A 15,778-nucleotide genomic window follows, 5' to 3' on the forward strand; every position below is an offset into this window, starting at 1 on the left:
TGCCATCTGATCCAGTGTGCTTCTCTCCTGGCAGGAGTCATGAGCGAGTGTTGCCCCTGGGACTGAGTTCTCCCTTCCTTGGGCCTTCAACATTCCAACATGGATAAGGAATCCATTTGATTTTTAGACTTCTTCATATCTATCCACAGTTAGGGAGCCCAAACATCCATACTTCCCACTCACAGCCTCCCTGCCCCCATTTTATTTCTTGATTCTCCTTGGACTGATTTCATCAACTCCTTTATCCCTGTTTATGTAAGTCAACACAAGAAATTCGAGACTCCCAGGTCATTCCCAAAATCTCATTCCCAGAAGGCCTCACACATTCTTTAGGTTGTCTCCATCTTCTATCCTTTTCCAACCCCTAAAACTCTTTCTCTGTACACTCAGAGATTCTTAATTTCTCCTCCCACATGCAATCAATCATTTTTCTTTGTTATCTCTGGTTGAAGCCACTATTATTTCTTGCCTGGATCATTGAAAAAAACTTCTTGCTTAGTCTGTTTCCACCATCAATCCCTATAATGTATCATTGAGAAACTAGCCAATATAATCTTTTACAAATATGCCTAACCATGTCACTCATCTGCTTAAAACCGCAGCTGCCATTTCACTCAGAGAGAAAGCCAAAGTCCTTGCAATACCTACAAATCTAACATCAGGGGCTGATTCTCCCAGTCCCTCCAATCCAGCCACATTGGCATATTTTCTGTGTCTTCGCTCAGAAATCCACAAGGCCAGTGTGCAAGATACTGGGGAGTACAGAAGGTAGGGGGTGTTGGGAAAAGTTGGTCAATGAGTGCTAAGTTACCATTACCATTAGGTAGGAGAAATAAGTGCCAGTGAAATAGTCAGATGTTTGTATCCATTTATAGAATCACAAAAAAAAAAAAAAAGGACAGACACAAAAGGAACTATATCAGTCATTCGAATTCCATGAATATTGCCATTCATCTTACTGCATTTCAGGAAAAATCAATACATACTATAACTGTGTGAAAAACATTTATATATATAGATTCTAGGCTCAGATACTTATAAACAGGTTTTCACCTAAATGAATGACCAGTGGGGCAGTCAGGTCTTCCAGGCAATGAAAGATGCCTAGAATTTTTGGCCCCACCAATTCTATTTCAGTTGACCATTCCCCAATCACTAGGAAAAGCCAAATCACTCTAGTGAATTTCCAAAACGACCCCTACAGACAGTTCTATTTAAACAGTCTCTCGATCCACATACCCAGTGGCTACTTTCTGTTGTCAAATAGCCTTTGACCTGTTGGCACACTCCTCACCTCTCCTTCCTCCTCGGCTCCCCTGTCACTGTCCCCTGCAACATTCCCTTTCTGTTTTCACCAGTTCCAGCTTGGCAGCTCTGTCCAATTCCTCTCCTCTCCCTACCCACCCCTGCTATCCTTCCTTTTTTTTTCTACATAGGCTCTTAAAAACTACCTCTACTAAATAAATGGCTCTCAAAGTATCATTTCTACATGTAGTATCTAAGCCCACATTTCCAACTGCTATTTGGTCATTCACATACAGAAATCCTCAAGTTAAACACATCCAAAATCAAACTAGTCATCTTCCTCCAAAATCAGTTATTCCACTGGTTGTACCTATTTGTGTGAGTGGCAGCATCATCCAATTCACGCAATCTAGAAATGGCAAGCATCTTTGATTCCTGTTCCTCAGACCCCAAAATCAGCTGATTCCACTGCCCTGTTCTTTTTCCCTTCAAAGTGTCTCATAGCTGCTTCCTTTCTGTCACAGTAGGTCAAGATATCACTATCTGTAGCTTAGAGTATTGTCAAGCCTCCTAACTGGCACTTCCACTGCAATCTGTCTTTTGATACTCCCACGAGCAGTTTCTGTAGATAATAATAGTAGCCAGTACTAACCGAATACTCATGAAATGCCAGGCACTATTCTAACTGCTTCCTGTCTTCTTTAATCTGCCCAATCACATCACAAAATAGGGATTATTTTTACTTAAACTTTAAAGATCAGGCAAAAGTGGTTTGTAGAGGTTAAATAACTCAGGTCACAGAATTAACTCAGAAGTGACAACATCAGGATTCAAGTTCTCTTTGGCTTCTAAATGTTTGTGCTTTTCTTTCTGATACAACTTTTTCATATTGCCTCTAGCCTGCTTGCAATCTTCTGTTGTGTATTCCTATACAACTGCCTTTTCCTTCCCCTTGTATTCTTCCAATCCATGGGTGCTTCTTTTATTTCCTTATTTACTAAGGATTATTATTATTATTCATTAGCTATTGCAAGAAAATCCTTCACAACAGGCCCCTTTTCTTTCATTGTATCCATTACATCTATCCCCAGCCCTCCTTCTCCCCACCCTCTCTTCCCAGCTGCTAAGAGAAGGGCTAGAGAAGGAAATGAATAGTATGGGTTGGTTCCAACTCCACAGGTGTGGATACACAAAACTTTCTGCAACTTTACTTTTTCTCTAACTAAATTCCAGTATTGCTTTATGGTTCTAACATAATGAAACGCTGAAGTAAAAGTGCTTTGTAAAGAGTGCTGTTGAGCGTTCTACAAATGCAAGGTGCAATTACTCACCCTCCCTTTGCATGTCCAGGGCTTCAACTGAGTTATTTTGTGAGCAACTGAATAGGTGTTTCAAGCAAAGACTGGAAGGGGCGAATGGAGAGTAGAGCCCTAAATAATATTGACCCTGGAAATCTCTAGTTATTATTACTGCCAAAGTCCAGCTTAAACTTCAGCAGGGTTATCATGAGCAAGTAAAACAGGAAGCAAATGGGATTACCTGAAAGCCTCCACTTTAAAAATCTCTCTAGAATGCTCCCCCTGACCTCAGCACTCTGGAAGTTTTAAGTTTCTGCAAGCGTCTTCCCTCACATTCACAGGGCCCCTACCAGGGCCCTTCCCTCTGGGCTCTGCACTCCGCTTCCCCGCGCCCACATCTCTCGGACCCCCGCCGGCCCACGGTGGACTACAACTCCCGGCGTGCCGCGCGCGTCCGGCCGGCTGCCTGGGGCTCGGCGCGTGGCGGCCGCCGAGCTCTGCGCGGGGCAAACCTCCCGGCGCGGCAGTGCGGGAGGTAAGTGATGGGCACGTGCGGCGAGGGCCTGGGAACGCGCCGGCCCTCTCCCCTCTCCAGGATAAAAAGAAGCAAAGATCACCACACTGGTGAAAAAAGGAAAAAAAAAAAAAAAAAGCGCCCCGCCCTCCCTCGTGTCTTCTGTGTGTCCAGCGCTCCGGCAGCTTGTTGCACTCACGGGCGTGGACTCTTGTCACTCTGTCCTGGAGTGGAATTGGGGGCAGAAGCGTGTCCAGTTCCGCGGAGAACCGGGGCGAGCCGGGGGCTGCGGGACCGAGCTTGCAGGACAGGACAGGGTGGAGGCACAGCTCGCGCCACACCCCCAAACCCCTTTTCCAAAACGGGCTCCACCGGGGAGTCCCCAGACCAAAGACCTGGCATGTTTCTCTTTGAAAGTTTCAGCCAGAAACTTTCCACTCTCTTTGGAACGTGCCACACGAGTCGTTTTACTCTCTGCTGGAGGCGCAGGTCCAAGAGGCTGTGTCCTGTCCCCACACCCACTGCCCCTTCTCCAGGATATGCTTCCTTTTCCCTTGAGAAGCCCTTGGGACTCTAGAGCTCACCCTTGTCCTTGGCTACTTCGTGGGGGAGATCCAGGACAGGGGCCCTGGCGGGTGGCTTCTTGAATACATAGCTGGCTTTCCATTAGGAGTCTGTACTGCCTGGGGGATGAGTGCGGATCAATAAAAGAAGCCAACCGAGTCACAAGTCCCCCCACCCCCGTTTGAATGTACTTCCAAATGGGCTCATATTTTCTGCTTCAAATTCCTGATGCCAGGACCTCCAAAGTTATTTTAGCACATCGTATAATGTGCTGAATCCTTATTTGTTTGCCCCCCCCCCCCCCCATACACAAACATACACTACATACCATGAGTTCTATATCCACACATAGGACACATCACAAACACATATAACACACAATATTTACCGCAGTACACACATCATACAAACACACTATGTACCTTCAGATCATTCTTGTCATTAGAGAAAAGGGTTAATGTCAAACAGTTTGCCCGGGCATGTGAGGAGGGAGTGGGTGAGTACTAGTGTATTTATATTCATAAATGTTAGTTTATTACCAAAGTTAGAAACTCACTGGTAAGTGAAACCTCCTGTTGTCATAGTTTAGAATGCCTCTGTGGCTCACTTTTTTATCAAATAGGACTGATTTCTAACAGCGCTTTCTGAAACCTAACACTTTGTTTAACTAGCAAACTTTTGAACACAGCAGGCAAGGCGGGAGGGGATGTCCTTTTCTATATGTAGGGGAAAAAAATGCTTGGAAAAGCTTCACAGAATCTTTCCTCCTGTGAGTGTATATAAGGTTTGGGTGTAACTACATTTTATTTGCCTCTTTTCCTTCAGGAGTGGTGAGCCAAGTATACTTTTGTTCTCAGCAGTGCTGTCAGGATACCCTCCTTGTGGCTTCACTGCTTAACAGGACTCAAAGTTCAGTTCTCCTCCTTCGATTTAGTTGGAAAATGGTTCAGGAATTTCAGATCAAGTTCAAAAGCATTATGGAATCTTTGTCGAAAGCTCTTTATCTTCATTAGAGTACATGATTTTGAACAGCAGTGGTGACACATCCACCAAAAAAAAAAAAGATACTAAAAATATTTGAACACTTAAAATTGGTCCCTATTTCATGATTGTTTGCTTTTGCAAGAGGGCAATGGAAAAGACGGGTGAAGAGAGTACTAAAAGTATTTCTCAGCAGTGGTCTTTCAGGAAATTGAAGATTTGTAATCTCATTCCCAGAATAAGTAAGGGAAAAAATTTTTGACTTTGCAATTCAGGTTCTAAATTTAGATCATAGTTACTGATCTCCTAATGCCCCTTAAAGATTACTAAAGAAATTGGAGGCAGGCCACTTTCTTCTCAATTCTGCCTGAAGTCTAAACAACATCACAGTAGCAGATATTTTTTTCCAGAATAATTCTGGGAGTTGTGTGTGTGTTCTGAAAGGTTTTGTGCCTATTTTGACCTAAAAGTATCCAAATGTTGATTGGTGTTTATTTCAATGAAGAAGTAATCATGTATGTTTTCTATATGTGTAAAGAACAGTTTTTGTGATTCCCCCTCCCCCACCCCTATACACACAGAAGTGTTTCCCAATTAAACCAAGGAACTGTGACTGACCAAGGAAACTTATATGGAATGTTTTTACCTAGCCTCTCTAGTCTACCTCCCAATTCCTAAATTGGGATTTAGGATGATAGTGGGAGAGACTATGTATTTGGGAGTTGGCAATATATTTTCTTATTTTTATATGACTCATACACAGTACCAGGTTCTCATGGGTTGTAAATGTTGTTTGCATTTGTTGGATTATGCTTTTTATGTAACTGGGATAAATGAAATCAAACCTCACAGAACTAGTTGTTTTCCTTTTGTAGAATAAGGCTTTGTTTCTGTTTGAGTTTTTGTTGGTTTCACTGGATAGGATGAATGCCAAAATAAAAGAATGTGGGTGTTTTCAGGAGATCTGGTCATCTATTTTCCATCCTCTGTGAAATATGCTACTTCCTGCATAATGAAGGAAAGGGATTTGCTACTGGGCAGTACGTTCCTCATTCTCACAAAGAGATTACTTAAAAGCCAGCTCTAGGAACTTTGTCCACATTTCTCTATTAGGAAAAACGAGTAAGGCAGGACTACAGCTTCTGATTGTTCCCTGAGTAGAGCCTGTAAGCCATGGGCTCATCTTATTTTTCCCACAGGGGAGAAAAAGAAATAGTTTTGAAACATGGCATTCAATCTCAGAACAACAGTAAAGACAGTTAGCAACAGTGAAGGGGTGGGAGAAAATGAAGAGACCTATTAAGACAGCTTGTTTTTCTTAGTACAAGACAGGTGCAGGGAAAATTCTGCCGGTTTTGGACCCATGATTCATCCACTTCCACTAATTGTGCTGAAGGTAGTTAGCCAAAGTGAACAGGCACACTGTAGCTTTAAAAAGTCAGCCATGAACCAGAAGGCAGTTGGTGCAGCTTGTGTGTGATTCCTAACGTCATGTTGGCTGAGAGCCAGCCTGGTTTTATTTCACTGTGTCAAATTGTACCTCCTTATTGAATTCCTTTGCCAGCCTACTTTGTGAAAGAAAACATTGGGGTTTCTTTGGCTGTTCTTGATAAGCCTATAAAAATATGATATGTTTTAGTTGCTTATAGGTAGGTTTTCTTTTTACTCTTCCACCAAAAAAAAAAAAAAAAAAAATAGGAAAGAAAGAAAATAATAGTAATAAGACAATGTAGTGTGATGTTGCAGAGTATCATTGTGAGTGTTTTGTTTTGTTTTGTTTCTGAGATGCTTAGAAAATGGTGAATGTGTAACAGTTTCCAACTGAAGTGAAATCCTTCTGGTAGCTTGGAGCAGCAGCACTGCTTCCTGCCTACTCTGTGCCGGTGTGGTGTGGGGATGTATGCTGATAGCTATGTGTAGATTAAATGTTGGTTTTCTTGGCAGAGATCTAAGTGGTTTAGCACCTGGAAGTTTGTGTGTGTGTGTGTGTGTGTGTGTGTGTGTGTGTGTTTCAGGAGTGAAGATCATCCCACACTTAACGGTGCTATTTGTTAATCATCTACTTCTCTAACAGTGATAAAAATCTTGTGAATATACTAAGTGATGCACTTGCCATGTCAGAGTAATCCCTGGAGAAGGAGTGCCGAAGTATAAAGTGATTTGAAAGGAAATGTATTTAATTGATGGCTTCAGCTGAATAAGAACAAACCACGTTTCCGGGATTAGTTTTTCTGTTTTATTTTGTTTCTGGGTTTTGGGGTTTTTGTTTTGTTTTGTTTTTCTTTGAAGCAGTTTTGTTCCTAGCTTTTTCATCGTGTTAATTGCCTATTTAATTGTGGAGGGTTTTCATTTTTTCACAGTCCTCATCCTACAAACAAAAAGAGTGGTGGATGTTACTATATCTTCTTAAATGTTTTGGTGATTTTATATAAATTGAATGAGCTGCCTACCCTCGCTTACACACACACACACACACACACACCAGCACCACCTTTCTGTACTAAGGACGATCTGGCATTTTTTTTTTGTGAGCTTCCTGCTTTACTAACAGCATGGTCATCTCCTAGACTGGTTTTTGAGGCTTTCGTTGAGAATATGTGAGGTAGGGGGATACTTGCTGACAAAAGCTGTAAGTGCGCTCCTGCATTACAATGAAAAAAATCTGGGAGCAGAGGGAGTGGACAAAAAAAGAAAAAGCAATAAAAGAAATCACAGTCTGTGGTGGGAGGGGGCAGGAAAAGGGGGATTTTTTTTTTCCTCCACTTCGACTCATTTATGAGTTGCAATATCTTAAGTGAAAGCTTGGCACCCAGAGGAAGCTGTGCCAGGTCACACAGCACTTGTTTTGAACGAGGATTCAATTTCATTTGCAAATGCTTATTGTCAAGGCTGGGAGTGCCAGTACAGATGAAAGCACCCCAATTCATCTGTCTCCTTCAGTTGTTTAGGTTTAATCACATCTATCCAATCGCTCAGGGAACTAGAGATTTAAACAAACATACGTGAACTGGTGTGAAGCTGTAAAAAGGAACCATTATGTCTGATTCAGAATATATATTCTTCTCTCACCTTCTCAGAATTAAACACAAGCTTTTCTCCCTTATTGATTAGTTGCTGAAGTAAAGAAACCCTGCAGCCTTCCCATGCTATCTGTTGACATGGAAAACAAGGAAAATGGCTCTGTCGGTGTAAAAAAGTAAGTGAAGCTGGCTTCTGAGTTCTGCTTCTGCAAACAACGGAGGGACTTGGTTTCTATTTTTACAGGTCTTGCTAATTGACTACAGTACACATTTGGGGGGTTGTCTCGGTTTGTCTACACTGGCCACCAGCCTTCTTGGTCTCTTACCCAACTTCAGTTGCCTTTTTCTGTATTGCATTTCCAAGGTAGGCATGACTCAGATATCAAAATGGGCACAGATCAGTGTAGCAGGCTATGGAACCAGGAAGATTGAGGATTTCAGCCCTGTATTCCCTAGAAACAAAAACAAAATAAACATAGACTCTGCCTTCCAAGTCTATAGGCTACTAGGATAGGGGCAGAAAATGGAGTTTGATTCTTTTTTCTTCTTCCTTTTTTTTTTAAAAAAATAAATAACCTCCAACTCTCAAAACTGAGAACTGTAGTTAAAGAAGAGAAACGCTTCAGTCAGACTACTAAGTTTAACAACTTCTCTGCCCTGATTTTTAAAACTGTTCCTTGAATGTGAAATATCTCAGTGCCTACCATGGTGTTCTATTTTAATATCTATTCCCACATTTGAAACTAATGATTATATTTATTGTGTAAGGGTTAAATGCTTGATTTTTTTAATTAAGAAAATTCAATTGTATTATATAGCATTATATTCTAAATCAGGACAAAGCTAATTCACAAGATATCAGTGAGTATACTAAAACTGTATATTCATATTTAAGAGTTGTATTGAAGCTTGATTACAAAGAGAAAATAAATTCTGAGACAGTGTTATCTATTTGGTTTAAAATTGTCAATTTGAATATTGGAAGAAACTAATTAAATGTAATCCATAGAAACAGTGATATCTAAATTAGGAGACAGTGTGCTATGTTTATGAATAGAAGCATATTTTGCTTCACAGCAAAATTACATTAAAATTAACTTAATAAAATCTGCTTCTAAAATTCTCATGTAATTTATATATTAATGCCACACTGCCATGCTTACTCCCATTCTTAAAGTTGAACATAGAGAGATGGAGGAGGAATGAAAGAAATGGATCCTTCTTTATGAGGTAGATGATTGCTATCCAGTGGTAGTTGTAGCAGTCATGGAAATATTCTGTGCTTGTGATGGCCAAAATGGTAGCCACTATATATTGCAGTTAAGAACTTGAAAGGGGACTAGTGTTAACTGATATACTGAGCTCTAAATTGTGCCTAATTTTAATAAATTTAAGCTAATAACTTTATTGAAATATAACAAATTACATGTGCTTAAAATATAAAATTTGGTGTGTTTTGACATTTGCCTATACCTGTGAAACCACTGCCACAGTTATGATAATGAATGTATCCTTTATCCCCAGTTACCTTATAACCCTTTATAATCTCACCTTCTCTTTTCTGCCCTTGTATCCCCGGGCTACCATTGAATTGCTGTCACTACAAATTAGTTTGATTTTTCTAGAAATTTGTATATATGTATATATTGTCTGGTGTCTCACTGGGCATAATTCATTTGTGATTTATACATGTTATCACTTAGTTCATTACTTTTACTAATATTTCATTGTTTGGATATAAAACAGATTAATAACTGTCCATCTATATGATGATAGATATTTGAGTTGTTTCCATTTTTTTTAGATGTTACAAATTAAGCTGCTTTGATCTAGTATAGGTCTATTCTGTGGACATATGCTTTCATTTATCTTCCATGGAAGAGGAATGGTATTGGGTAGGTTATGATAGGTGTGTATTTAATTTTTAACAAACTGACAGATTATTTTTCAAACTGGTTGTTCCATACACATTCCTACAGCAGACTGTGAGTACATAAGTTGTCCTATGTCCTTGTGAACTTGGTATGACCAATCTTTTTCATATTAGACATTATATTTGGTATAGGTTTAACTTTTATTTCCCTAGTGACAAATGATGTGGAGCCTGTTTTCATGTGCTTATTTGAATTTTGTGTATCTTCTTAGTTGTAGTATTATTCAGATATTTTTTCCTCTTTTATTGGTTTATTATTTTTTCATATTTGTTGCATAGAAGGTTTTTATATAATGCTAATACAAGTTCTTCATCATATATAAGATTTGAAAATATTTTCTCCTAGCATGTGGCTTGTCTTTTTATTCTCTCTACAATGTTCTTGAAAGTGCAAACATTTTTTTAGTTCTGACAAAGTCCTATTTATCAATTTTTCCTTTTATGGATTATACTTTTCATGTCATATTTAAGAAATCTTTGCCTAAACAGAGTCTCAATGATTTTCTCCATTTTCTTATAAAAGTTTTCTATAGTTTTAGGGTTTAGGGTTTAGGGCTATGGCTTTTGGGGGGTGGGGGGTAAACAGGGATTGAACTCAGGGGCACTAGACCGCTGAGCCACATCCCCAGCCCTACTTTGTATTTTATTTAGAGACAGGGTCTCACTGAGTTGCATAGCACCTTGCGTTACTGAGGCTGGCTTTGAACTCTGCTCCAAGTTGCTTAATGCCTTACTAAATTGCTGAGGCTGTCTTTGAACTTGTGATCTTCCTGTCTCAGCTTCCAGAGCTGCTGGGGTTACAGATGTAGGCCACCATGCCCAGCAGGACTGTGATTTTTGAGTCTGTCTTTTTGAGTTAATTTTTTTGTGAAATATGAAATAAGAATTGAAGTTTTTTTGTTGGTGATAGTAGCTGTTTTTTTGCCTGTGGATATCCAAATTTTCCAGCACCGTTCGTTCAATGCTCCTTCAACTTTATTGAAAAATAATCAATCATACATGCATGGGTCTATTTCTAGACTCTCTATTCTATTCTGTTGCTTTTCACACACACACACACACACACACACACACACACACACACCAATGCAACACTGCTTTGATGACTATAGCTTTGATAACTGTAGTCTGAAATCAAGTAGTGTTAAGCCACTTAACTTTGTTGTTCTTTTTCAAGATTGTTTGGCTCTTTACATTTCCATGGTAATTATAATTTTTTTTCAGTGTGTCTTGTATTCATTTGATAAGATTCTATTTCTTTGCATTTAAGTTTACTAACCTTTTCTTTAAAATTTTTCAACTCAACTCAGCACCATGTACAGCCAGAGGAATGAGAAGTTGTGCTCCATTTGGGTACGATGTGTCAAAATGCATTCTACTGTCATGTATAAACTAATCACAACAAATAATAAATAAATAAATAGTGTTAATATCACCAGATCAGAGCTAATATATAAGGACAAATTATATGTGATAGCAGAATACATAATGAAGAAACAATTTGAAATAACTATGAAATAAGTACACTTCTAAAATCTTATCAGATGAGTATGAACAAGTTGAAGGACACTGTCAAAAGATTCTGTAGAAGAAACAGATTATGCTTTTATATTGGAAGGCAGGATCCTATCAGTAGAATATTACACCAGATTAATTTGTAGATTTATCATATAAGCACTTAAAATCCACCAAATAATTTTTGAACTTTGACATGATTATTCTACTCATAAGAAAGTATCATAAAAATCATTATCACTTAATTCTTTCAAGTATGCTTAAATTCTTCTAGATTAACAGCAGAATAAATGGAGTCTGTTACTTTGTTTAGAGGCATAATTTACAATTAAATTAAACTATTCAGATATGCTTGCTGGCTTGTGCACTTTGCTAGATCATATATAAACCAGTAAGAAAAGAGTTAATTCTCTCTTAAATTAATTTTATATGTATGTGTGTATAAAGATTTCACTATCAGTTATCTTTGAATGTGCATTTTAATCATCTGGTTTCTGCCTTAGTCTATTTGAAATTTGATAGTGTCCATAAAGTATAGCAACCTAAAACATCAAAAAAGTTTTTTTCATCTCTTGTTAATCAGACTCCATGTTTTTGTTGTTTGTTTGTTTTGTTTTTTGGTACCAAGGATTGAATTCAGGAGCACTCAATCACTGAGCCATATCCCCAGCCCAATTTTGTATTTTATTAGAGACAGGGTCTCACTGAGTTGCTTAGCACCTCGCCAGTGCTGAGGCTGGCTTTGAACTTGCGATCCTCTTGTCTCAGCCTCCGAAGCTGCTGGGATTATAGTCGTGCACCATAGTGCCTGGTTCCCAGGAATTTTTCATTTCAGACAGTATAGATATTACCTCTAAAAGTTAGACTTGGTCTTTTTCAAAGATTTATTCCATATCTCTACTTAGTATTTTCGGTCTTTTCTCTAGCTTCATGAACATATAGAATATAGCCATAATAACTGTTTCTATGTCCCTATCTATTAATTTTATCATTTAGATGATTTCTCAATTTAGTTTACTGAATTTTCTTCCCATTGTGGATTGTATTTTCATACTTCTTTGCATGTATGGTTATTTTTTATGGAAATCTAGACTATATAATTGTGCCTTGTTGGATGGTGGATGTTTTTTATATTCTTATAAATATACTAGGATTTTTGTTTTGGTTTGGTTTTTGTTTGTCTTGGGATGCTTTTTTTGATGTGTCCTTATCTGGTTTTGGTATGAGTGTAATATTAGCTTCATAAAATGAGTTTCCCTTTCTATTTCATGGAATAATTTGAGGAGTATTAACAATTGTTCTTTAAACTTTTGGTAGAATTCAGCTGAGAATTCATCTGGTCATGGACTTTTCTTTGTTGAAAGACTTTTTATTATTGCTTCTATCTCATTGCTAGTTATTGATCTGTCTAGTGTATCTATGTCTGTTGATCTAGTTTTGGCAGATCATATTTGTCTAGCAGTGTATCCATTTCTTCTAGGTTTTCTAATTTAATGGAGTCTGAATTTTCAAAATAGTCCCTAATGACCTGCTGAATACCTGTGATGTCTGTGGTGATTTCTCCTTTTTCGTCTCTAATTTTATTAAGTTGGTGCTCTCTCTCTGTGTCTCTCTCTCTCTCTCTCTCTCTCTCCTCTCTCCTCTCTCCTCTCTCTGGTTAGTTTGGCTAAGTCTTTTTTATCTTTTCAAAGAACCAACTCTTTGTTTATTGGTACTTTCTATTGTTTTTTGTATTCTCAATTTCATTGATTTCAGCTCTGATATTAATTCTTCCTTTCTACTGATTTTGGAATTGGTTGGATCTTCTCTTTTGAAGCGCTATGAGATACAAAATTGGGTTGTTGGTGATCTTTTTGATTTTCTTATGTAGGCACTCATAGTTATAAACTTTCCCCTTAGAACTGCCTTTATATCATTCCAAAAGTTCTGGTATGTTGTACCACTATTCTCATTTGAGTCTAAGAATTTTTAAATTTCTTCCTTAATTTTTTCTTTCAACTATTCATCATTCAAAACTATTGTTCAATCTCTATGTGTTTATATAGTTTACATAGGGTTTTGTCATGTTGATATCTAATTTTATTCCATTATGATCTAATAAGATGCAAGGAATTACATCATTTTTTTTGTACTTGCTAAGAGTTGCTTTGTGGCCCAGAATATAGTCTATTTTTCAGAAGGTTTCATGAGCCACAGAGAAGAAAGTGTATTCAGCTGTTGTTAAGTTCATTTTATTTATAGTATTTCTCAGGTCCAAAGAGTTTCATGTCTGCTTGACTTATCTAATGATGAGAGAGGTGTGTTTAAATCACCCAGTATTATTATACTGGAGTCTTCGATTCAAGTAGTGTCTCTTTTGTGTAATTATTTGCACCAATTTTTGAAGCATAAATATTTATTATTGTTTTATCTTCTTGTTGGATTGTTCCTTTATCAGTGTGAAGTGACCTTCTTTGTCTCTCTCCATGATTTTGGTTTGAAGTCTGCTTTGTCAGACATGAGAATAGCTACTCCTGCTTGTTTGGGGATTCCTTTGCATTGTATGTCAATTTTCATCCTATAGCTGTCTTTGCCTGTAAGGTGCATCTCTTCCAAACAACATACACTTAGGTCTTGTTTTTTAATGTCTTATTTTTTAATGTTTTTATATTCGACTCATCATCCCAAGGTTTCACATCTAGTAAGATGGAAGACATGGTGAAAAGTGCAGGTTTTTTGGCTTTCTTTGACTCATACTGTGCAAGGCATTCCTCCCTTAGCCTCTTTGCTTCTTCACTTTCCTCCTCATCAGATCCAAAGAGATGTATGTCATTATCATCTTTGCTCTCTGTAGCTCCACTCCCTGTGGTATCTTCCACCTTGGCAGGGCCATACTTGCCCAAAGCTTTCTTCACTCCAGGAAGGCTGGCCTTTTCCTTTTCATAAGACTTGATGTGATTATACCAACTTGTAAAAATCAGTTGATGTGATTATACCAACATTGGGCATGGCACAAGTCTGCAGGTGGTCGGCCAGAGACTGATTCAGATACTGCCACATCTGCTTGTAATGGCTCATACCCCTCTATGTAGCTCTTGTCCACCACGTAATCATTGAGTATCTGAAAGCCGGCTGGGCTTTCTAGGTCTCAGAAACCCATGGCCTCGTCTGTTACTGGTAGCTGGATAGCAGTGGAGGAAAGAGCTCCTTTTCAATTTTGAAGGAGAACTTTGCTGGATATAGCAATCTTGGTTGGCAGTTATTTTCTTTCAGTACTTGGAACATATCATTCCAAATGCTTCTGGCTTTTAGAGTTTGCACTGAAAAATTGGAAGCAATTCTGACAGGTTTGCCTTTAAATGTGACCTTACATTTTTCTCTTGAGGTTTTAAAAATTTTATCCTTGTTCTTCATGTTAAGCATCTTAATTATAATGTGTTGTGGAGAGATTCTTTTTTGATCTTGTTTATTTGGAATTCTGAATGTCTTCTGTATCTGGATATCCATCTCATTGTCATGGTTTGGAAATTTTTTTGTTATTATTTCCCTGAAGAGGTTATGAATTTCATTAGCCTGCATCTCACAACCCTCCTTAATTCCAGTGATTCATAAATTGGTCTCTTACTATGTTTCCAGAGTTCTTGTATATTCTGATCATAGTTACTTATTTTCTTTTCTTAAGTGCTTTCTGAATGTTTAAGTCTAGCCAGTTTGTCTTCTAGTTCTGAGATTCTTTGTTTAGTGTAGTCTATTAGAGAGACTTTCAAGTAAACATTTTATTTGATTTATTATGTCTTTCATTTCCAAGATTTCCATTTGTTTCTTTTTCAATATTTCTAACTCCTTATTTAATTTCTCATTCATATTCTATACTGACTTCCTTAATTCATTCACTTGTTTTTCTGTGTTCTCTTGGAATTCATTGATTGTTTTTATAATGATTCTTTTGAATTCTTTAGCTGATATTTCATCTACTTCAGTATCTTTTGGGTCAGTTGCTGGTGATTATGAACTTTAGGAGGTTTTGTGTTACTTTGGTTTTTTCCCCATATTTTCTATATTCCTTTGTTGGGTTTATGCATCTGTTGGGAGGTATTTATTTTCTGCTATTATGTGGGGGCCTTTTTAGGGCATGGTCTTTACTTGACAAAGTGTCCTAGAGTAATCTAGATAAAGATACCCGAGTAGTTGTGGTATCCACAGTCTTTGCATTAATTCTGTTTTTCCTGTAGCAGTGGATGTCTGTAAGTGGGCCCATGCAGCCTTCCCCTTATCTGTTTCTACTTGGGGCCTGGTTGTTAGTTGGGGTTTTGTCTTCAATTCTTTGTACTAAGGTATAGCTGAAGATTGAGTGTCATCAATTTGTATGGGGAGCAAGTTACACTCTGTTTCTTGGAAGAGTTTAGTTCAACACAGAGTCTCTACCCTGTAAACTTGTAGTGTTTTTGTTGGTTCCAAGCACCTCCCAGAACAGGGCAAAACAAACAATAGCAACAACAGATGCAAATAACATATAGCATTAAAATAAATACCCATTTACTATTGTGACATGTGTGACATTAATTACCACAAAAAACATGAGTGGCAGGGTCAGAAATTGTCACCAGTAAAAAACAATAACCATGAACTAGATCCTAGGTTTTATAGGAAATAGTAGGTGTCACCTATATCATCCACAGCAGTAATAATTGCATCAGCATTAATGGTGGAGCCAGGAATTATATGGAAC

The 15,778-nt window shown here is 38.1% G+C and overlaps 1 protein-coding gene and 1 pseudogene across 3 annotated transcripts in view; one reads left to right on the forward strand and one right to left on the reverse strand.

Moving 5' to 3' along the window:
- Positions 1-3,015: 3,015 nt before the first annotated feature.
- Positions 3,016-15,778, forward strand: part of Samd13 (sterile alpha motif domain containing 13) — a 49,055-nt gene continuing 36,292 nt past the window's right edge. Inside the window, exons 1-2 of one of the 3 annotated variants that reach the window (XM_027935198.3) lie at positions 3,016-3,078; positions 7,714-7,798. In XM_027935198.3, coding sequence (XP_027790999.1) covers positions 7,746-7,798 — 53 coding nt within the window. In that variant the 5' untranslated portion in view covers positions 3,016-3,078; positions 7,714-7,745. Of the gene's footprint in view, positions 3,079-6,137; positions 6,252-7,713; positions 7,799-15,778 lie in introns of those variants that run through there. The other 2 variants (XM_071618756.1, XM_034636517.2) reach the window with 2 other exon arrangements.
- Positions 11,550-14,209, reverse strand: LOC114092627 (elongation factor 1-beta-like; annotated as a pseudogene).

This window comes from Marmota flaviventris, chromosome 10 (genome assembly GCF_047511675.1).
Source record: "Marmota flaviventris isolate mMarFla1 chromosome 10, mMarFla1.hap1, whole genome shotgun sequence".
Taxonomy (NCBI): Eukaryota; Metazoa; Chordata; class Mammalia; order Rodentia; family Sciuridae; genus Marmota; species Marmota flaviventris.